Source organism: Aquarana catesbeiana, linkage group LG05 (genome assembly GCF_042186555.1).
Source record: "Aquarana catesbeiana isolate 2022-GZ linkage group LG05, ASM4218655v1, whole genome shotgun sequence".
NCBI lineage: Eukaryota > Metazoa > Chordata > Amphibia > Anura > Ranidae > Aquarana > Aquarana catesbeiana.
The window spans coordinates 77,752,651-77,776,921 of record NC_133328.1 but is presented as its reverse complement, the minus strand read 5'-3'; the positions used below and the strand labels follow the sequence as shown (position 1 = coordinate 77,776,921).

Sequence of the window (24,271 nt, the reverse complement as noted above, 5' to 3'; positions counted from 1 at the left end):
CATTCTGCTGTCAGTGGGGAATCTCCTACTGACAGCAGGGATGAGTTGGGGGGGTTAAAGATGCCGGCTAACGGAAAAAAAACGTATATAAAAAAGTCCCACGAGCATTGCTCCTTGTTTACATGTACAATAGGGATGGAGGCCTGTCACGGTGGTTGCGTCAGGTCACTCTTTTCTTCTGAAAGCTGGTATTGGGGGCTGACTAATCAAAGAGTTTTCCATAAGCACTATTATGATACGGGCTTTAGACTCCTATGTGAAAACAAACCATAGCGGGATGAGGGCAAGTTTCCAGGTAAAAGGAAATAAAAAAACATCCATCATCTGCTCAAAAATCTCTAAATGGAAATTCTCACAAATGATTTCTATGGATAGAGCAATCATTATCAGGATAATTTACTAACCTGCATATGTCCATTCCACCTCCGTGGGAGGGAGGGTGTGCTCAATGTCTGACACTTTAAGGGTGGGGAGGCACGAAGCATCCTGTGCTTCAGTTTGAAAGCGCAGTAATTCTAAACCTATAGAAAAGATAAGACTTTTAATAGATGACATTTAATATAGAAATAAACTTAGGGTACATATCCGTAAAAAACATTTACTATAAACAGGCAAATCTCATTTGTGTACCCTCTGTGTAGTAATATGAGGAATGCCCGCTTTGTACTGTCCTGTTACAAACACCAGAAGGACCTCCATCATGCCGCTGTTAGAAAAGATTAGTAGACCAAAGACCAACCACAAAAATGGGATTATGTGTATTCACTGTATAATCTGTTTCACAATAAGTATTATTACTACTATACAGGATTTATATAGCACCGACAGTTTACACAGCGCTTTACAACTTGAGGGTAGACCATGCAAATACAATACACATTAATACAGTAGGAATCAGAGGGCCCTGCTCCTTAGAGCTTACAATCTAAAAGGGAGGGTCAAGAGATACAAGAGGTAATAACTGTGGGGATGTGCTGATGGAGAAATTAAATGTACAGTTGTGAGGTGGGGGCCAGATAGGCTTCTCTGAAGAGATGAGTTTTCAGGGATCGTCTGACAAAGTAGGAGATAGTCGGACAGATTGGGGGAGAGCATTCCAGAGGATGGGAGAGGCCCAAAAGAAGTCCTGGAGGCGAGCATGGGATGAGGCGACAAGGGAGCTAGAGAGCAGGAGGTCTTGGGAGGAGCAAAGAGGATGATTTGGTTGGTATTTTGAGACCAGGTTAGAGATGTAGCTGGGGGCCAGGTTGTGGATGGCTTTGTAAGTTACTGTTAGTATCTTGAATTTGATTCGTTGGTTGAGTGGCAGCCAATGGAGGGATTGGCAGAGAGGGGTAGCAGGAGACGCCAAGAGGTTTGTAAGTATGGGATACTGTGGACCCTTGGGGTATTAGATCAGTCTTTAGAAAGAAGTGCACCAAAAAAAAGAAAAAAAAAAAAAAAAAAAAAAAAAAAGAATGCTCCTTCCTTGGGGAATAAGCTCTTCGAGTAGGAAGCCGACATGTAAAGAGTAACATTTCCCCTATGAGTAATCTATGTACGTTGCAAGGATTTTGGAAATAGCCGTTTGTCTGTGTCTTTGTGCACAGTGAACGTAGTGGGAGTGGTTTCATAATTTCAAATCAGCTGCTGCACCTGCAGGGCTCTAATGAGGAAAGTGGCCGGGTCTGCACCCCTTTAGATGCGATTTCTTACCTGCACTTAACAACTGTATTTAAATTTTTTCCCATCAGCTCATCCCCCACAGTTATTACCTTTTGTTTCCACTTGACCCTCCCTTCTAGATTGTAAGCTCTAACGAGCAGGGCCCTCTGATCCCTCCTGTATTGATTTGTATTGTAAGTGTACTGTCTGCCCTCATGTTGTAAAGCGCTGTGCAAACTGTTGGCGCTATATAAATCCTGTATAATAATAATAATAATAATAATTTCCCTTTGGGAGTATCCCACCAAAAATAGCATTTTTGTTGTAGGGGATGCCAAAAGTCTGATTTGTATCTTAGTGCAGACTTCTGCAAAATTCAGAAAGCCAATCACTGTGTACAGAACACCTCCAGGAAGCCATACTGCATATGAAAATTGAACTGAAAATTACAGAGTTGCAGACTGAAAAGGAAATGATATGGTGATTTTATCACCGGTCACAACCATTCTAATGCACACTATTACTCAAATGTCATATGGTTACCCATCAAGCTTCGCTTACCATGGTTTCTTTTTCCTCTGGGTCTCACTAATAGCAGTTGTTATGCCTCCCTTAACTATAATACATGTCTGCCTTATCGCACTTCTACACCAAACCATTTATACCTCCCACAGGGTCTATCTCCAGGAGCTGGCTTTTACTGTGGACCCATGTGGAAGCTTTGTTATTTGGTCCCCCCTCAATGTCTCTTCCCTCTTTTTTCACCTACTCCTCCTATTATTGATCACCTGCATACTTTTAAGGCAATAGATGATCCACCTGGGGAACATGCCCATCCAACTCCTAATGTAATAATCTCCCCATCCTTGGGAATCACTCTTACAATTATTATATCAGCACCACTCCACAAACCCCCCCATGAGAATCACCTCATGGAATGTAAAGGATCTTAGGTCCCCTTTTAAAGAGACTCAAGATACCAAGACACCTCAAAAGAGGCGGAAAACTGACATTGCTTTACTACAGGAAACCCATCTGACACACTCGGATTATCATTGCTTGAAAAAATTATGAGTGGGAACGGTGTTAAACCGGGGTGATCATCCTAATTCATAAAAAATCTTCCATGTGAAGTTATTTCAATTGACTCGGATGATCAGGGTTGTTTTCTCACTGTACACGTACGACTAGGCAATAGAGAACTTGTGGTCTCAAACGTCTATGCACACAATAACCCTGGGAAATATTTCTTTGGAGACCTATCTACCAGACTTATGAAATTCTCTCTTACCCCCCATGTTGTAGGCAGAGACTTCAACTCCACATTTCACATGACAGACAACATATCCACCCCTAAATGACAACTCATAGTAAGTAAACCAGAGCAAACCCTTCGCTTCCACTATGGAATCACTTCACTTTACTGACCTGTGGTGTCTCTTCCACCCTCTGGAAAGAGAATTCACTTTCTACTCCACTCCCCACAAGGTTTTCACAAGAACTGACTACATCTTCTGCACCGATAACATATGACCCCCAGAGACTGAGATCTATGAAATAGCCATAGCTGATCAAGCCCCGGTTTGTTTCTTTTAACGATGTGGTATCCAAGTCCAATCCTCGCTTGTGGCGATTTCCGTCATACCTTCACAATAATGCTGATTTCAAGACATACATGGTTCTGGCATGGAAGGAGCCTAGAACTTTCTAGTACCATCTGCCAACTAGCCCCTAGCAAAGTCCCTGGTCCTGAAGGATTCACAGGAGAATTTTACCAGACCCTCCATAAGTTTGTTGAACCCAACCTACTCAGTGTCTACAATGACATCTGGCAAGGAGGCTTGTACCTACCTTCTGGAAACCAAGCCATCAAAATACTACTATCAAAAAAAAAGGAAAGACCCTCTTGAACCGGTTTCATACAGGCCCATTTCACTTTTAAACTTGGATGTCAAGATACTCTCAAAAACTGTCGCCACCAGACTCATCACTATCATCCCCACCTTGATACATCCATAACACAATGAGTTTAAAGGTGATGACTTGGCCCCCAAATTCTCCAGATCTCAGTCCAATTGAGTATCTGTGGTATGTGCTGGAAAAACAAGTCAGATCCATGGAGGCCCCACCCCACAACTTACAGGCCTAACGGATCTGCTATTGATGGCTTGGTGACAGTTACCACAGCATACCTTCAGTGATGTAGTGGTGTCCATGCTTCGACGAGTCAGGGCTATTTTGGTGGCATGAGAGGGACCTACTTAATATTAGATAGGTGGTCATAAAGTTATGGCTGATTGATGTAAGAAGTCAGAAGCAGATTCAATTCATTAAAGTGATTGTAAAGTCTCGTAGGCACTTGTGTACATCGCTGGATAGAGATTGGGCTCAGGTAAGTATTAGGGGGCTGCTGCATACAGAAGGTTTATCTTAATGCATAGAATGTATTAAAGTGGTTGTAAACCCCTTACAATACACTTTTTGCTACAGGTAAGCCTATAGGAAGGCTTACCTGTAGCTACCCTGGATACCAAGTCCAAACCCTAAACCTGAACAGTTTAAGAGATATCCCCTGTATTCACATGCACTGAAGCAAACTGAAGCAAACGGCACATATGTGCCGTTGCTTCAGTTAGACGGTGCCATTACCGTGCATGCGCAGCTCCGGCCAATCACAGCGCCGGAGCCCGCGATACCGGAAGTAAATCTGGGAGCGATGTCACTATGCACACTAGATCATTATGCCTTTGTCTTGCAGGTTTTTTTTTTTTTTTTTTGGGGGGGGGGGGGGGGGGGGGGTTACAACCACTTTAAGATAAAAACCTTCTGAATTTACAATCACCAAGTTAAATCTACAGCTAAAATCTCTTTCGGGTGGATAAGCACTTTTAAAAATGTGTAAAAGACATGCAATTTAGCTAGGTAACCTTTCTCATAAATATTTTTTCGATCTGTTTCTGTCAAAGCTTTGACCTTCTGGTTCAGTTTTTCTTGCTCGAGCTCTGCTTGTTTCTTGTTATAGTCTTTATCAGGACTCATGGTCAATACCATACTGTGCATGTTGTTCTGGGAAAAAAACAAACAGGAGAATTACTGATTATACAAAAGGTGCAATTTTAAATGCAGTCATATCAAAGTCCTCAGCACACATTTGATGTGTCATTAAACCCAGACTATGGAAACTCAAATTACATGTCATGTAACAGAGTGTGCATACTCACAATCCGACTAAAGCATTTCCTTTTGTAGAATGAAATATACATGGTTGATCCCACCTTCAACTGTCCCATATTCTCCTATGTCCCCACTACAGGCTGAGATTGTGTAGACCAGCTGTTGTCATCTACTGAGCACGCGCCAGTTTTCAGTACCCTTCTAATCTTAGTTTCCTCCTTTTCTCTTATCTGAGCAGACCGCATGACTAGACACATGTAAGCGTATACACAGTGGTAAATTACACTATCCTCCCTCTCTCTCCTATTGCTAAACACTATGGGGGCAGGAAATGTTGATTGATCACATTTACTGAGCTTAGGATGCAGGTGCCGTCTGAACAAAATGAAAGCCAGCGTTAACCATCATGACCAATCACGTCAGCTGTAAACAATGGCTGTCATTCATAGCCATTGCTTACTATTGTGATCTCTGTGGTCTCCAATTGATCACATGGTACAAGACCAATCATAGTGGTCCTGTACCATGTGATAGCTGTGGCCAATCACAGCTATCACAATAGATAAATACATATACACACACACACACACGCAAATGAACTTTAATGGCATCCCAATCTTATTCTGTAAGGTTCAATATTGAGTTGGCCCACCCTTTGCAGCTATAACAGCTTCAACTCTTCTGGGAAGGCTGTCCACGATGTTTAGGAGTGTGTCTATGGAAATGTTTGACCATTCTTCCAAAAGCACATTTGAAAGGCCAGGTACTGATATTGGATGAGGAGGCCTGGTTTGCAGCCTACACTCCAATTCATCCCAAAGGTGTTCTATCTGGTTGAGGTCAGGACTCTGTGCAGGCCAGTCAAGGTCCTCCACCCCAAACTCGCTCTTCCATGTCTTTATGGACCTTGCTTTGTGCACTGCTGCACAGTTGTGCTGTAACTGGAAGGTGCCATCCCCAAACTGTTCCCACAAATTTGGAATCATGAATTTGTCCATAAAGTCTTGGCATGCTGACGCCTTAAGCGTTCCCTTCACTGGAACTAAGGGGCCAAGCCCAACCCCTGAAAAACAACCCCACACCATAATGCCCCCTCCACCAAATGATTTGGACCAGTGCACAAGGCAAGGTCCATAAAGACATGGGTGAGCGAGTTTGGGGTGGAGGAAAATGACTGACCTGCACCTCAACCCAACAGAACACCTTTGGGAAGAATGAGAGCAGAGACTGCGAGCCAGGCCTTCTCATCCTGGATTTGACCATTCCCTGTATAAATGGTCAAACATTCCCATAGACACACTCTTAAACCTTGTGGGGAGCCTTGGACAGCCTTCCCAGAAGAGTTGAAGCTGTTATAGCTGCAAAGGGTGGGCCAACTCAATATTGAACCCGACAGACCAAAACTGGATGCCATTAAAGTTCATGTGCAGTATAACATTTTTTACATACTGTTACCAGTCAGTGTCTCTAATCCCTGCCACACCACTTAGTGCCCTTGAATGTATACTTTATGCTCCTTGAAAACGCAAAGGTGCTCCTTGAATTTGGGCCCCTCTCTGGATCTAGGCTGAGAAAAAGTTTTACAAATGTGGTATCTCCATAGTCTGCAGGAGTAGCGGAATGTGTTTTGAGGTGTAATTAAAAGTATGCCTATGCTGTGTTAGAAATGACGTGTTGCATCACCAATCAGGTGACTTCCTCAGGGCCCTGAGAAAGTCACGTGATTGGTGATGCAACGCATCGGAAGGAGCCCGGAGACGTCACTTCCGGCCGCGGCAGAGACTGGAAAGTCAGTCGCTTTGCTTTCCCTGGATATTGCTTATGTTGAATACTGCTTAATTCAATGTAAGTTTCTATTATTCAATAAACCGTTGTATAAGGATGTACTTCACTATGGTAATTCTTCTTATACATGGTCACTGCTGACCGGAGGAGAGGAGACTGCATTTAAAGCATCATTCTGCGGCAGAATATTTTGCTATCAAGTGCTGTTAGACCTGTATGGAAGTATGAGTCTTCATTTAAAGTGAGCTGCTAGATTGCACTCCCATGTACAGTCTGTGTGATGGAACACAAACTGAACATGGGAGTGTAATCACATCACATAAGAAGCTACAATATTGCACCTTTGTCACTGGACTTTGGTTTCTTTTCCACTATCTTTAATTATTTATGGACTCTTTATTAAAGCACTGGAAGAGGACTTTATATATTAGTCTGGCTTTTTTTTTTTTTTTTTTTTTTTTATCTATGAAATATACTTACTATTTTGCTCACACAGCTGTATTTATTTGCAGCACTGGTTATTTGTGCTCACTACCCAGTAGAGTACGCAAGTTTCTATGATATTTCATCATGTGCATCTTATTGCCCAGCTAGGGTTAAGCCTCACATTTCTTTGGATCTGCTATGTTGTTTCCCTTATGTGCATTTAGGTTTACACTATTATTTTTCATAACATTTGTTCACTTTGAGGTAGCGCCATATTTTTTATTATTTACATATAATCAGAAGAGAGTCACAATGACGCTGCATCTCAGGGGTAGGCAACCTTTTGAGCAGTGTGTCGAAAAATGTTTTCAAAGAAATTGAGCATGCCGATTTTATAACAAAAAAAATGTCAACTTCACACTCTCAATCACGAAAAGGATTTTTTTATAAGGTAAATGCTGTAAACTACTTTAGTAGTGAGAAATTAACATCCTGCACTCTCATGCCTCAGATCAGCCCCAATTTATGCACCTTCACACCTCAGATCACTGTCCCCCCCTGCACATCTGCCCCAACACCGTAACCCCCTGCACATTTGCCCCACCACCGTGACCCCCTGCTAACCCCCCCCCGTAACCCCCTGCTCATCTGCCCCCCCCCCGTAACCCCCTGCTCATCTGCCCCCCCCCGTAACCCTCTGCTCATCTGCCCCCCCCCCCCGTAACCCTCTGCTCATCTGCCCCCCCCCCCCCGTAACCCTCTGCTCATCTGCCCCCCCCGTAACCCTCTGCTCATCTGCCCCCCCCCCCCCGTAACCCTCTGCTCATCTGCCCCCCCCGTAACCCTCTGCTCATCTGCCCCCCCCCGTAACCCTCTGCTCATCTGCCCCCCCCCCCTGCTCATCAGACCCAACACTGAACCCCCCTGCTCATCAGACCCAACAATGAACCCCCCTTGCTCATCAGACCCAACACTGAACCCCCCTGCTCATTTGACTCAACACTGAACCCCCCTTGCTCATCTGGCCCAACAATGAACCCCCCCTGCTCATCTGGCCCAACACTAACCCCCCCCTGCTCATCTGGCCCAACACTAACCCCCCCCTGCTCATCTGGCCCAACACTAACCCCCCCCCTGCTCATCTGGCCCAACACTATCCCCCCCCTGCTCATCTGGCCCAACACTATCCCCCCCCCCCCCGCTCATCTGCTCATCTGGCCCAACACTATTCCCCCCCCCCCGCTCATCTGGCCCAACACTATCCCCCCCCCCCCCCCGCTCATCTGGCCCAATACTGTACCTCCCTGCTCATCTGGCCCAACACTGAACCCCCCTGCAAGGATGGTAACTTTACAGGCGTTTTATAGCTGGTGCCGCTTTATGGCACATGGAAATGTAAGTACATTGGCATATATTTTTAATATGTTTATTTTAAAATAACCTTATTGCATGATCACCGCGCTATGTTTTTCATTCTGTGACTTCCCCATTGGTGATACTGGATGCAAAAAGGAGGTGGACACCAAGCATACACCATCCATAGGATTATAACTACATAAGCTGTGAGGGTCCTGGTGGGCCAAAGATATCTGATGAGTGGCCCCCCTTGTATTAGGTGATGGAGCACTATTGAGTGTAAAGAGCATGTATCACTATTTTGCACGTGATGAAGGAAAAATGGCAAAATAGAAGATTGTTTTTTGCTTAGAAATTTATCATAGCCAATAATATTGAGGTGGAAGCTAATTATAAAGTATTAACAAGATGGTACCTTGTACCAGCTAGGGTAGCTAAATATGTACCAACTTGCTCCGCACAATGTTATCGTGGCTGCTCATAATTGGGCACACACCTACACATTTGGTGGACATGCCCAATAGCACAAACTTTTTGGAAGGACATTTATATAATGGCGTCCAAGATGTTTGGTTTTTGCATACAGCCTGATCCTTTTACTGCCTTATTCAATCTGAAGCCAGAATGTTTAACGATGATCCAATTTAAATTGTTTGTTCTACTTCTAACAGCAGCTAAACAAACCATAGCAAAAGCATGGAGATCCCCGTCATTGGTAGTAGCTGAAGCAAAAAACAGGATGAATAACACCATGATTCACGCTAAAATGATGGCTATAGATAATGATCAGGTTCCCAAATTTAAAAAACTATGGCGCCCATGTATAACACATCACCTGCCACATACCTTTGAAGAAACTGTTCTAATGCCATGGTAGCTGTCTTGGGAAGACTTAAGACAACGCACAATGAACATGCCAACCTTCAAGATGGTTCTCGATTTAACCTTGTGGGCCCCCCTTCTTTTGTCATTCATTCTTTCCCCCTTACTTCTTTTATACTTTTGAAGCTCCCTTTTTATAATATTATACCTTCGTGCAATTTTTGATTCATAAGATTTATAAGCTCAAACGGTTCATTCATAGTTCTTTTACACCTCCATCAGGTTATATCCAGTTATTATTCTTTATACTCCATGTTAATATCCAATAATACTCTGAGCTTTTTTTCCCTTTATTGTAATATGCTTACTACTTTTATTTGTTATGTATTTTCTGGTACACTTAATAAAATCTTTTGACAAGAAATGTATCATAGCAGGACTTTTACTTGTTACAAGTTTTGTTGCATGGATTTGGATTTTTTTTGTTTCTTTTATGATTGTATTGGAATATTTACATGTACAGTGCACCCAGAAAGTATTCACAGCACATTTTCCACATTTTGTTACAGCCTTAATCCAAAATGGATTAAATTAAATTATTTTCCGCAAAATACTACAAACAATACCCCATAATGACAACGTGAAAGAAGTTTGTTTGAAATCCAAGGAATTATCTGTAGACCTCCGAGACAGGATTGGATCAAGGCTGGGGAAGGGTATAGAAAAAAAATGTCTGCAGCACTGAAGGCCCCAATGAGCAGTGGCCTCCGTCATCCGTAAATGGAAGACGTTTAGTAACAGCAGGACTCATCCCAGGGCGGGCCGCCCAACCAAACTGAGCGAAATAAGCCCCACAGTAACAGTTAATTGCCCTATCAGGTCTAGGGAAACAATACAAAGAAATATACTTACCTGATCCTCCCTGGATTTTCTGCACCCCCACGCTCCACAAGCCTAGGGTCCTGATATCAGCAAAACCAGAGCAGGGTCCATAGCTCTACTCTGGACAGGAGGACACTGAGGGACAGTCCCTCATTGGATTGTGGGGGAGCCCCACCTGCCAGGGGAGTGAAAGATAAAGTAAAATGGTTTCTCCTCTCCCCTAGACAAAATCAGCTATTAATACTTGCACTGAAAGCACAGGCCCACTGCACAGGATTTATTTTATTTTTTATTTTTATCTGCCCGGAGTTGGGCTTTAACCCATTGTCCCAACACATATTCACTAATCCTTTTTTTCACACCATCCACAAAAAAAGTTAAATAGTGTGAGATATTGCTGTTCCAAGCATGCACATAATTACCTGAAAATACTGCTTGACCTTCTCCTGAAGGAAAGAGGGGTTCTCCTTAATGTGCTGTTTAAATCGATTAATTTGCTCTTCGATTTTCAGCAACTCAACCGGATCGACATCATGATTCCAGCTGGCTCCTATGTACTTATTAAAACAGAAAAACACACAAATTAGAATAAATAGCTTAGTGGCCAACAGTGACTATGTGCTGCAAATCATACAACTGTATGTTCAAAATCATTTTGTCCCAATCAGACAGAAAGCACCTTTTGTCAGTAAAATCAATGTTTTCTGGAGAGAAGATCGTAAATAATTACTTCTCTCTGTCTGCCCTGGAACAGAGAAATCATCGCCTCAAGTCTCTTCAGAAACCATCAGTTTTGAGATTAAAAGTGTTGGTTTCACAGTAGAATACCAGACAATGGACACTCCTGGATAAGTCAGTTTATGAAGAGTCTTCATGTGCTGGTTTTCTGCATTACAGGGGTGCGGGCAGCAAAAGTGTTCACCATCTTTTCTGCAGTTAACCATTTTATCAGCACTTTGATTTAAGCAACTTTACATGTCAGAGGAAAAACAAACAAGGTAAGAACAAGAACTTTTCTGGTACACATAAATTGAAAGTATTTTAAAAGCATGCCATTTTATTTCTAGATAAATCTGTTAACGTAACATTTCATATTTCTGATATGCGTCTGCTGTACCATGTACATGTATGAGAAAGCATCCTGTTCTTTGTTGTTTTGCTTCCTTTGTGTGAAATCCCTGGTGTTCCTGCCATTCCCCCTGCTTTCCTAGAGACACACACACACACACACACACACACACACACTATATATATATATATATATATATATATATATATATATATATATACACACACACACACACACACACACACACATACATTATATATATATATATATATATATATATATATATATATATATATATATATATATATATATATACACACACACACATATATACATATACCCTAGTGAATAAAATGGCGGTCGTTGCAATACTTTATGTCACACCACTTTTGCACAGCAGTCTTACAAAACGCAGTAAAGTTATGCCAATTTTTTTTTTTTATATTTTGAAAGATAATGTAACACCAAGTAAATTTATACCCAGCATGTCACGCTTCAAAATTATGCCTGCTTGTGGAATGGTGACAAACTTTTATTCATGGCAAGGGGGGGTATGGGACGGACGGGACTGTATTCATGGCAATGGGGGGGCTGCATTCATGGCAGTGGTGGGGATGCAGATGGGCACTGACCCTTATTTTGCTTCACAGTTCATTATTTAAAATTTTAATTTTTTTTCCTGAAACTTCCCTCTTAAAGTGAAGGTGCGTGTTATACACGGATAAATACAGCATATCCAAATAACACACTCAAGCTCATCTCTGCACCACACACAGCCACAAAAGCAGGCGAATTCTTATTGGGCAGTGTATTAGTGCTCAAACTAACACATTTTAGACTGAATATTAATGGTTCAAAGAATGTCAGGCAAAATGGTCGGCCCTCGTGCATATTCACTTCAACAAATCTGGCCCCTCTTTGAAAAAAGTTTGGACACCCCTGGCATATAGATATTCAAGAATACATTTTTACAAAAATTTAAATAAGAACTAAAATATACATCACATGTTTCAAGTTTTCATCCAATTGAAACAATAATCAGCCAACTAAATCGATAATCATTAGTTGCAGCCCTATATGATGCAGCAATATACTTCTAGTCTACACAACGCATAGCCTGTACTTACAGATTTTCGTGATCCACCTAAATCAGTCAAATAATAAAAATGTGTTCATGCGTATTTTTCCCTGATATGCATTTGGGATGCTGGTACACCCTCAGTTTCCAAAACTTTGTCTCTAAGGACTGGTTCACACCAAATGCAGTCCAGTGTTTAATCTGCATCAAAAATGCATGCACAGTGTTTTCCATGTATTCCAATAACCTAGTTCACACAAGTGCAGTACGTTCAAGTGCAAATCAACAAAAGTAGAACATACTGCATATACAAATGCATCAAAACTTACGTTAGCTAGCTTCATCCCAAAGCCCGTTGTTTGGTTCTTCATCTCGATTTCCACACTGTGGAGGACAGCTTCAATTCTTTCAGGCTCAAACCCCTTCCTATAAAACAAAGTATTGAAGGAGTCAGTCCACCAGAGCAGAACGCTGAGAGTCCCTACATTTTCTCTTTTGCACAAATTCGGTAATTCCTTAATATGCTTTTCATGCTGTTATTGAGAAATCTTGTTGTTTACTTCAGATTAGTAGCCAATATTATGAAAGACTCCAGAAAAAAAACCCATCACCTTCAGGAGCTTGCTCCCACACAGTGACTTTTTTCCTCACTGGATCAATGCAGGTCACTGCTGGAGCACATAGAGAAACACTTGTGTCCATGTGTCCCATTCACACTGCAAAGTAGTCAACAGGTGCGGTGAGCAGGGAAAATGCAGGGATAGTATTTTTGTATTCGGTGGTCAGACTTTGGTCCACCAAGCACTGTTTAAATTGGTTATTGAGGGAAGGAAGAAATACTAATTCTTGTGGCATTGAATGATCCCAAATAAGACATTTCCCTGCCATTTCATCATTCTTCACAACAAAACCTTATAAAACACTTACTGCACAACCTCCTCGATGGTTTTAGCGATGGATTCTTTCACAGTGTTTAAATCCGATTCAGCTACTCCTTGTAATCCAAAGCTGAAATATGTATCTTTAGTGGATCTGTTCATTCTGAAATCAACAAAAGGAGACATTACATCTAACACCTGTTCCAACACTCAGCCAATCACACTTATAAATGATTTAATTACTTACCCAACATCTGGAGACATAGCTGTGCCAAGCTTGGCTTCCAGTAAGGCTTTGTAGAAAGGGGAATTTGGTCCTTCAACCAGCAAGATAGACAGAAGGCCCAAAATAAAGACTTCAAAAACGTCTGTAAGCCTAGAGCACATAAAATCCATTTTTTAAGTTCATAAGTTCCTTTATTGCATTGGTTACACTATAACACCGAAAATATGGTATACATATCACAATTTCTTCCAAAAATTCAATTCAAAAGGAAAATAATACAATTTCAGTAGTTCAAGAAAGGGAATCCCAATAACTTTATAGAACAAATGGTAAAAAAAGGTCACTGTTCAATTTCATACATGCACAATTAAAGCTGAACCTCCCCCCCCCCCCCCCCCCAAAACTAATCGCTGGCGCGTATATAAACACACACACACACATACCTTGTTTCATGAAGAATGACCCGATTTCAAATCGTTATATTTAATAATGAAAATGTATTACAGTCACATAAATTCCAAACTACTAGATTCACTCAAAATTTCCCAAAGTTTCCCCATATGCAAATATTGTCGTCCGTCATCCATGTCTAAACGCATATGACAGAAATCTCAAAACCGCTTTCTTCTGTCACGTACAGAAAGAGCTTGCACCAGTTGCAACTGATTAGGCTTCAGAAGCAAACGTCGTCTTAACACACGCCAAACAGTCGCATGAGGGATTGCGAGTTCTATACTAACACGACAAGCAGACTTGTATAGGCTTTGGTGAAAAACCTCTTGAATTCGTTGCACATTTTCCTCTGAAGTGCATGGTCACCCTGAACTCTTCCACTTACATAAACACCCCAATTCCTCAAATTGTTTATACCGACAACGAATGTTCTACGCCACTGGTGGATCAATCCTGAAACGCATGCTGCACTATTATGGAGTCTTGCTAAATTGGACTGAGGTTAACGTCTACTTGGGTGCTAGTAGTGGTATCTAGCGCCCATCATTTGAAATTATAGGCCACGCCAGTTCAAGTAGTACAGGTTTGTGTGAGTGTGTGTAAACCTCACACAAATATGCGGCTCCACTAGACTGAGCTTTTTTCCGTGGGGCCGCATATTTGTGTATCTCCCTTTTTGGTGGAAGCGCACAGCACCTAATGCCCGGGACCAAGCCTCTGATTGGCTGCTACAGTGGCCAGTCACTGTGAAGCCCACCACCCATGTTTTTTCTCTCTGTGAATGGAGCAGAGAGAGAGATGCATCGTATCTTTCTTTACAGAGAGAGGAAACAAAGTGTATATCTATAATGTGTGTATGTGTGAGAGATTATATATACACAGCATCTCACAAAAGTACCTCACATTTTTGTAAATATTTTATCTTTTTATCTTTTCATGTGACAACACTGAAGAAATGACACTTTGCTGCAATGTAAAGTAGTGAGTGTACAGCTTGTATAACAGTGTAAATTTGCTGTCCCCTCAAAATAACTCAACACACAGCCATTAATGTCTAAACCGCTGGAAACAAAAACTGAGTACACTTCTAAGTAAAAATGTCCAAATTAGGTCCAAACTGTCAATATTTTGTGTGGCCACCATTATTTTCCAGCACTGCCTTAACCCTGTTGGGCATGGAGTTCACCAGAGCTTCACAGGTTGCCACTGGAGTCCTCTTCCACTCCTCCATGACGTCATCACGTAGCTGGTGGATGTTGGAGATCTTGCGCACCTCCACCTTCCGTTTGAGGATGCCCCACAGATGCTCAATAGAATTTAGGTCTGGAGACATGCTTGGCCAGTCCATCATCTTTACATTCAGCTTCTTTAGCAAAGCAGTGGTCATCTTGGAGGCGTTTGGGGTCATTATCATGTTGGAATACTGCCCTGCAGCCCAGTCTCTGAAGGGAGGAGATCATGCTTTTCTTCAGTATGTCACAGTACATGTTGGCATTCATGGTTCCCTCAATGAACTGTAGCACCCCAGTGCCGGCAGCACTCATGCAGCCCCAGACCATGATACTCCCACCACCATACTTGACTGTAGGCAAGACACACTTGTCTTTGTACTCCTCACCTGGTTGCCGCCACACACGCTTGACACCATCTGAACCAAATATTTATCTTGGTCTCATCAGACCACAGAACGTGGTTCCAGTAATCCATGTCTTTAGTCTGCTTGTCTTCAGCAAACTGCGGGCTTTCTTGTGCATCATCTTTAGAAAAGGCTTCCTTCTGGGATGACAGCCACGCAGCCAAATTTGATGCAGTGTGCAGAGTATGGTCTGAGCACTGACAGGCTGACCCCCCACCCCTTCAACCTCTGCAGCAATGCTGGCAGCACTCACATGTATATTCCCAAAAACAACCTCTGGATATGCTCAACTCCTTTGGTCTACCATGGTGAGGCCTGTTCTGAGTGGAACCTGTCCTTTTAAACCGCTGTATGGTCTTGGCCACCGTGCTGCAGCTCAGATTCAGGGTCTTGGCAATCTTCTTCTAGCCTAGGCCATCTTTATGTAGAGCAACAATTCTTTTTTTTTCAGATCCTCAGAGAGTTCTTTGCCATGAGGTGCCATGTTGAACTTCCAGTGACCAGTATGAGAGAGTGAGAGCGAAAATACCAAATTTAACACACCTGCTCCCCATTCACACCTGAGACCTTGTAACACTAACGACTCACATGACACTGGGGAGGGAAAATAGCTAATTGGGCCCAATTTGGACATTTTCACTTAGGGGTGTACTCGCTTTTGTTGCCAGCGGTTTAGACATTAATGGCTGTGTGTTGAGTTATTTTGAGGGGACAGCAAATTTACACTGTTATACGAGCTGTACACTCACTACTTTGCAATGTAGCAAAGTGTAACTTCTTCAGTGTTGTCACATGAAAAGATATAAAATATTTACAAAACTGTGAGGGGTGTACTCACTTTTGTGGGACACTGGATATACAATCTCCCACTAACACACACACACACATACATACACACATATACATATACATACACACACACACACACACACATACATATACACACACAAACCTGTACCATTTGAACTGGCGTGCCCTAGAATTTCAAATGATGGGTGCTAGATACCACTACTAGCACCCAAGTAAACGCTAAGCTCAGTCCAATTAAGCAAGTCTCCATAATAGTGCAGCATGCGTTTCAGGATTGATCCACCAGTGGCGTAGAACATTCACTGTCGGTATAAACAATTTGCAGAATTGGGGTGTTTATGCAAGTGGAAGAGTAGAGGGTGACCATGCACTTCAGAAGAAAATATGCAATGAATTCAAGAGGTTTTTCAGCAAAGCCTATACAAGTCCGCTTGTCGTGTTAGTCAAGAACTTGTGATCCCTAATACGACTGTTTGGCGTGTGTTAAGACGACATTTGCTTCTGAAGCCATATCAGTTGCAACTGGTGCAAGCTCTTTCTGTAAGTGACTGAAGAAAGCGTTTTTAGATTTCTGTCATATGCGTTTAGATGACAGATTTGTTTCACAAGGTTTGCATGTGGGGAAATTTGAGTGAATCTAGTAGTTTGTAATTTGTTATATTTAATAATGAAAATGTGTTACATAACGATTTGAAATCGGGTCATTCTTCATGAAACAAGGTGTGTGTATGTATCCCAGCGATTATTGTGGGGGGCGGGGGGAAGTTCAGCTTTAATCATGCATATATGAAAATGTAGAGTAACCTTTTTTACCATTCGTTCTATAAGGTTAATTATTGGGATTCCCTTCCTTGAACTACTGAAATGATTTTTTTTTTTCCTTTGAATTGAAATTCTTGGAAGAAATTAGGGAAAGGGAGAGATATATAGATATAGATATAGATATACACATACATACATACACACATATACGCTTCAGAAGGTAACAACTAAATAACTAAGGTAACGAAGTGCTGGATGGTTGAGAGGGTGTTCATTTTCCAAAGAAGATGCTGCGCAGAACAAATATATACGTCACGCTTTAAAAATGTGCATGCTCCTTGAATGGCGCCAAATTCCAACACATTACATTTATCCATGGGAAACATTTTAAAAGCCTTATATACATTACTAGTTTAGAGTTAAACAGTAGGACTGATGCTAGAATTATTACTCTCATTCTGACGTTTTCTTTGTATCTATGGTCAGCCGACACGACTGTCCAGAGTGACCCCAGTAGAACAGGAGAGCCTGAAAACAGCGATGCGTGGCAGGTGCGGGTGACCCCCCCCTTACGCTGGTTTTTTAAGTAATTGGGCCTCTGGGATTGGCAGTCTTTTACAAGAAACTGCATTTCCATGATGTCAGGATCATGCCAAGATGCCACGATCCTGATATCAACACCACTTCCTGAAGATGTTATTTATAAAATATAATGTATATAATATTTATATTTTATACACATACAAATACACACAAAAATCAGGAAGTGATTAATATTTATCTTATGTCTGCCTGGAGTTCAGCTTTCAAGCAATACGCAATTTCTCATAATGAAAAAGTTTGACCCGTTTTAGCCAAATCTTCCAGTAAGGATTTGGATACTTACTCGGCCGTCAGAAAGCTAATGCTGAGCATCGTCTGTTTGGATGGATCTGCTGCAAAAGTGTCTACAGGACAGGTGATCTGATATTCTCTCTGTAAATGACAGGTCATTTTAATATACGGTTTCTAAGCAAACTGTAAATATGGTGGCACTTAATAAAGCATAGTACTAATACAAGTCACACACACACACACCTTTACATGATTTGCACCAAGGCTCACAGCAAAAAAAAAAAAATACTGAATACTATCATTACATAATTACTGTTATCAGAATACTACACTATTTTGATAGTAGTTCTCTAAGAAAACACTAACCGGTTTATCCCAGTGCTTCTGTGCAGGGACATCAGTTTGGGGGTCTATGCTCTTAAACTTATCCAAGGCCTCTTCAACAATTTGTTTTAAATGCCCCTCCAAGGGGAAATCACCATAGGTAAGGAACCTGGAAAATGAACACATTTATTATGATGATGAATGAATTTGGCTTTAATAATTCTGGTACCATAAAGTAAAAACAAGCAAAGAAAAAATTGAAAAGAATATACGGGGATACTTGCTATAGGTCTTATACAGCCATATTACCATTTTTCTAGTCCATAGGTAATTTATGAGCCATTTATGTGCTTGCACTGAGATTGTTATGCTGCCAATAGCAAGCAGATTCCTTGTGTTTAGGTGTTCCATCAGATTCGGCGACCCGTCATAGTTTTTAATGAAAGGGACGTTCCACGACGGCCAACTTGCTACTCCCCGCACTCAACCGCAGTAAGCGTGCACTCAGAAGGTGTTAGCGGACATCTTTTTACACCCACCCAGTCTTGCATTTCACAACTATTTTTAGCAGTAAACGATATTTCACTATATAAGCTCAGTGTTTTGAAATCCGTCCGACTGTTTTGATGTCGAATTTTAAAAGCAGCGGTGTTCTGTCACATTAGCAAACCTGTGAGATCAGCAGGCCTGTCACTGCTTTTAAAATGCAACATCAAAACACAGTGTCACAGATTTCAAAATACTGTATTTCACTATATAAGCCATTTACTCGTAAAAATAAGTGTGAAAACGCAAGACTTCTGTGGGTGTAAAAAGATGTCAGCTGCCGCCTTCTGACTGCAGGCTTAGTGCCGCCGAGTGCAGGTGTACCAAGATGGCCGTCGCGGAACGTCACTTCCATTACAAAATTTGACGGGTCGCCTAAACTGACGGAACACCCAGCAGCACCATTGGCAACTTCCTGTCTCCTGCCAGGACAAAGAATCAAATAGGACTCTGAGGGCTCTCAGCTATTCAAAGGAAGCCTTGTATTTTTAACAATGGATACAAGAGCACAATTTTGCAACTTTGACATGTGTTAGTAAAATTGTACATATCATCACAACTACTTTGTGCATCCAGGGGGATTAGACCTTGTTTTTTTTTCAGGAATCAAATTGGGATTTCATCTGGTGGTGCATGGTAATGGATATATCCTGTTTCATTATCAAAATAAAAAAACTGGGCCAAAATAGTAAGAAAAATCTTTGAAGACTGGGTTCGGCTTTCTTCTACGAGAGAGAGAGATAAATTATTTATTGTTATTAATAATAATAAAAAAATTATAATTGTAGAATAATAATAATAAATAATAATAATATAAATAGGTGTTGGAATTTCCTTTCAAATTTGGCTGTTGGTGAACGTAACAAATACATCCGAAGTTACGAAAAATAAAAAATAACTAATGCCGGATAATTCGTAACTTCGGATAAATTTGTTATTTGAATTTTCATTTGTTTTAGAAAAAATCGTTAAAACGGTCTTTGGTATTTCGGATTTTTCCCGGATATGCAGAATTTTGACGCAAAACTTATTCAGAACAAAATTAATTCCACATGAGATAAAAGAGATAGATAGATAGATAGATAGATAGATAGATAGATAGATAGATACACACACACACTTAGTTTCCTCTCTGTAAAGAAAAATACGATGTATCTCTCTCTCCTCCATTCACACAGAGAAAAAACGTGGGGGGTGGGCTTCACAGTGACTGGTCGCTGTAACAGCCAATCAGAGGCCATCACAGCGATCAGGTGACCCGGAATAGCGAGTTCCGGGTCTCGGGCATTAGTAGGTGCTGTGTGCTTCCACCAAAAAGGGAGATACACTAATATGCGGCACCACGGAAAAAAGCTCAGTCTAGTGGGACCGCATATTTGTGTGAGGTTGCCGTCAAGAGGTTACTCTGGTTTCACTGCATACTGTGAGCTTCTCACAGTGGGCCTTAGAAGCTGCAGTAAGACAGACAGAGCCCGTTTCACCCACTCCTCCAGGCTGACAACCACCCATCTGGGCATTTGATATTGGCATAACTCCTCCCAAGAGCCAAACCTCTTGTATCGGGACACAGGGCTCTTGGGAAGTGTACTATGTACAGCACTCTGCTGCCCTCTACCACCAGCCATGATCTGCTGCACTGCATATAGAGCAGCACAGAGACTAAATAGGAAAGATTTATTTTAAAAAAACAGGTCATCAGCATGTTGATGAGGGGGAAAAGGAGATAGAAGGAAAGGCAAAATATAAGCAAATTAAAACTTCAGCATCAAGCTAAGGACTCTTGCACACTGCAACTTTTTTTTTTTTTTTTACCGAGCTAAAAATAGAGCCCTTTAATGTGCCTATGCACACAGAAACGTAAACAAGCGCCATGCATGCTTCAGTTAAAAAAAAAAAAAAAAAAAAAAAAAAAAAAAAAAGCAGATTTTTCCATTTTTTACACCTCATAGAAGCAAATGCTCATCTCTATATAGTGCAGAAAGAGAAGGCGAGAACAGGTTTGCACGCATTTGTGCAAAAATGCAGATGCATATATGCGAAAATAAGCGCAATACAAACAAAAAGAATCTGAAAAAAGTAGATGCTCAAACAATGTGCAAGAGGCCTTAAGAGCTACTGAATAGGGATGGGCCGAACGGACCCCTATTCGGTTCTCACCAGAACTTTCGAACACCATGAAAGTTTTAACAAACCCCATTAAAGTCAATGGGACCCTAACGTCAAGAACCAAAAAGTGCCCATTTTGAAGGCTTATATGCAAGTAATTGGGCATACAATGGTTATAGGGGTCCGGGTCCTGCCATGGGGAACATGTATCAAAAAAAAAAAAAAAAAAAAAAGTTTGTGAAAAACGTCATTTTTAAATGAGCATTGATTTTTTTTATTTTTAAAGTGAAAGCCTAAAAATGAAAAATCCCTTCCAATATAGTGCCTGGGGGGTACCCCCTCTGTCTACCTGTAAAGTGGCAGATCTTTACCATGCCTAGAATCGGCTGCAGCAATAACTGCATTTATACAGCCAAAAAAAAAAAAAAAAACGCACACGCGCACGCACACACACACACACACACACACTTCCCTGCAAGGTGCCTTTATTTTGCTCAGCAACAGCTGGGGAGCCAGTGTGTGTGATGAGGCCACAATGTAGTGCACTGGGAACAAGATTAGAGATTTTTTGGATACATTCTGGTGTCACTTTGACTTTGGATAGAAGTAACGGGTGCGTAAAAATTGGTCTTTGGGTGTTGGTGGCGCCTTGGTGAAAGCAAGAAAAGACCTTGCTGTAAAAAATTGCAATGATATGCACCTGTCAAACAGGTGCAGAAAAATTACTCTTTGGGTGTCGGGGGAGCCTTCCCACTATGCTCTTGATGAAGAAAAAAAAAAAAAAATGCAAACGATATGCATATGGTTGGTGTTTTTGCCACGTTTGATGTGCCCGAGACACAGTTTACAGATAGCAACAGTGCGATCTGCTGCAGATGTGCTGAAAAAGGCCCAAACAGCTGAGCTTTGGGGAGTGGGCCAGGAGATAACAGCTGCAGAATGTGATGGAATAGGGTGGCTGCTCTCTACTCTCTTGATGTCGGCCTCCTTGGGGTTGTGCCGCCTCACCTTCAGTTTCCTCCTCTGCTCTGGCACCCAAGACACATCAGTGACCATCATCATCATTACCACTGGAGACAACTTGGCAATACGCTGCGGCTTGGGGAACACAAATGCCAGTTTGTCTACCAGTGTTCCTCCCTCTCTCTAGGCTCATGTTCCTGTTATCCTCAACCTCAGAACCAACATCTGAATCCAGTAATGGCTGGGCATCAACAAGGAGCAAGTGGCTGACGCTGTGGTCAAATAACTCAATTCCTCAATGGCTGATGTTGGGGCTATGGAAGGAATAGATGTGGACAAGGAGGCAGGCTTATCTACTCTGGCAACTGCAGGGGACTGCACACTTGTCTCTACTTGCATGACGGAGGATGAGGAGGATGAGGAGGATGAGGAGGATGGGGAGGATGAGGAGGATGGGGAGGATTTAGTAGGCCAGTCCACCGCCTCCTCTGCATGCTGTGGCTGGATAGCATGGGCAAACTCACTAAACAGAGGAAATGATGCCCTGCCATGCACTGCCCCCTCCCCTCCCTGTAATGTCTGGGAGGATAACAAGGAGAGGCAGACATTCCCATGGCACTGTAAGGGGGCCAGCAACAAATGTGTCCACAGGCAAAGGTGGACCCGTTTGTTCGGCTTTTCGCTGAACCGCTCGCCCATCCCTACTACTGAAATAAGTAGAGAGAACCTATCCACCCCCAAAAAATTGACCACACCCTGGAAACCAGCATGCAGCTTTAACCCAACAAAAGTGGAAGCTCCTACTGGGAACTCAAAGGAGCCGTTTCTCCTCTTTGCTCAGCCTTGACTTGCTGCAGGAGATGTTGCAACACAAATAATCATAAATTCAAATCCCCGCCCATGTAGTTGGCTGTTACAGGATTGAGTAACATGATTTTCACAAGAGACGCAATATTTGCAGAAGTCCCAAAACTATAATGGGGAAAAGTTATGTAGCCATTATTGGTGAAAGCAGCTCTTTTGCAGATTTCTTCAAGAATTTAGTTTTTCTAAAAATCCTGAATATAAAAAAAAAAAAAAAAAAAAATGTGTGCAAGTCACACAAGTAAAAATTCTGCCACTCTAACTTGCTGAAGTAAAAATTGGAAACAAGCTTCAATCCTACAGATACTTGTGTTTCCCCCCCCCAATAACATCCATTGATGCCCTTCTGACATTTTTATCCAGCTTTGCTTTTACTGATCAACCTAACATTTTACTCTTCTCTGGCTCGGCTGTTTTCTATTTCTTCTCTCTACATATAAAAATACACAAGCAGAGAGGTAAAAATAGTCCTTTTATTTCACACAGCACTACTCATACATAATAGATGACCAGTCATAATAAACACATGGAGGAGAGGAAGTGCAAGAGACATAAATAAACCTATTACAATAGTAGCATTTGCATCTGGCAGATACATGAAATGATGTTAGGCATTCTTAGTTGGGACAAGAACTGCCATACTTTATAACCTGCTGGACAGATAATCCATATTATTCTTGTAAACTCCAAACTTTTCAATAGCGATGTACATTGAGAATACAATGCAGCCGATTAAATGAGTATAGCAAATTCAAAGGAGACAATGGGGATCATTTATTAAAAAGACAAATAGTCTGTACTGCAAGTTCAGTTGCTCTGGCTCTGAGGGGAACATTCAAGGAAAATCAAAACAAAAACAGCATTTCTGCTTGCACATGATTGGATGCGAGAAATCAGCAGAGCTTGTCCTCATTTCAGAGCTTCCCTTCAGATCTAGTGCAACTGTACCTGCATTGCCCAGTATACAATTACCGGCCATTATCAGCCAATCACATGGCAGCAACTCAATGCATTTAGACACTAGACATGGTGAAGACGACTTGCTGTAGTTCAAACCAAGCATCAGAATGGGGAAGAAAGGGGATTTAAGTGACTTGAACGTGGCTGGGTTGTTGGTGCCAGACAAGCTGGTCTGTTTCAAAAACTGCTGATCTACTAGGATTTTCACACACAACCATCTCTAGGGTTTACAGAGAATGGTCCGAAAAAGAGAAAATATCTAGCGAGTGGCAGCTATGTGAACGAACATGCTTTGTTGATGTCAGAGGAGAATGGGCAGATTGGTTCAAGATGATAGAAAAGCAACAGTAACTCTAATAACCACTCGTTACAACCAAGGTATGCAGAATACCATCTCTGAACTCATAACACATCCAACCTTGAAGCAGAAAGCCGCCTACAGCAGCAGAAGACCACACTGGGTGAGACTCCTGTCAGCCAAGAACAGGAAACTGAGGCAACAATTCACACAGGCTCACCAAAATTGGACAATAAAGGATTGGAAAGATGTTGCCTGGTCTGATGAGTTTAGATTTCAGCTGTGATATTCAGAAGGCAAGGTCAGAATTTGGCGTACAGATCATGAAGTATGAATCCATCCTACCTTGTATCAATGGTTCAGACTGGTGGTGTA

The 24,271-nt window shown here is 41.8% G+C and overlaps 1 protein-coding gene across 1 annotated transcript in view; it reads right to left on the bottom strand.

Annotated features, from left to right (window-relative positions):
- PITRM1 (pitrilysin metallopeptidase 1) overlaps positions 1 to 24,271 on the bottom strand; it is a 94,870-nt gene that overhangs the window by 22,179 nt on the left and 48,420 nt on the right. Inside the window, exons 8-15 of the mRNA XM_073629892.1 lie at positions 18,202 to 18,328; positions 17,888 to 17,976; positions 13,362 to 13,490; positions 13,164 to 13,277; positions 12,566 to 12,662; positions 10,512 to 10,646; positions 4,572 to 4,710; positions 405 to 521 (exon numbers count right to left, since the gene is read on the bottom strand). Coding sequence (XP_073485993.1) covers positions 405 to 521; positions 4,572 to 4,710; positions 10,512 to 10,646; positions 12,566 to 12,662; positions 13,164 to 13,277; positions 13,362 to 13,490; positions 17,888 to 17,976; positions 18,202 to 18,328 — 947 coding nt within the window. The remainder of the gene's footprint in view (positions 1 to 404; positions 522 to 4,571; positions 4,711 to 10,511; positions 10,647 to 12,565; positions 12,663 to 13,163; positions 13,278 to 13,361; positions 13,491 to 17,887; positions 17,977 to 18,201; positions 18,329 to 24,271) is intronic.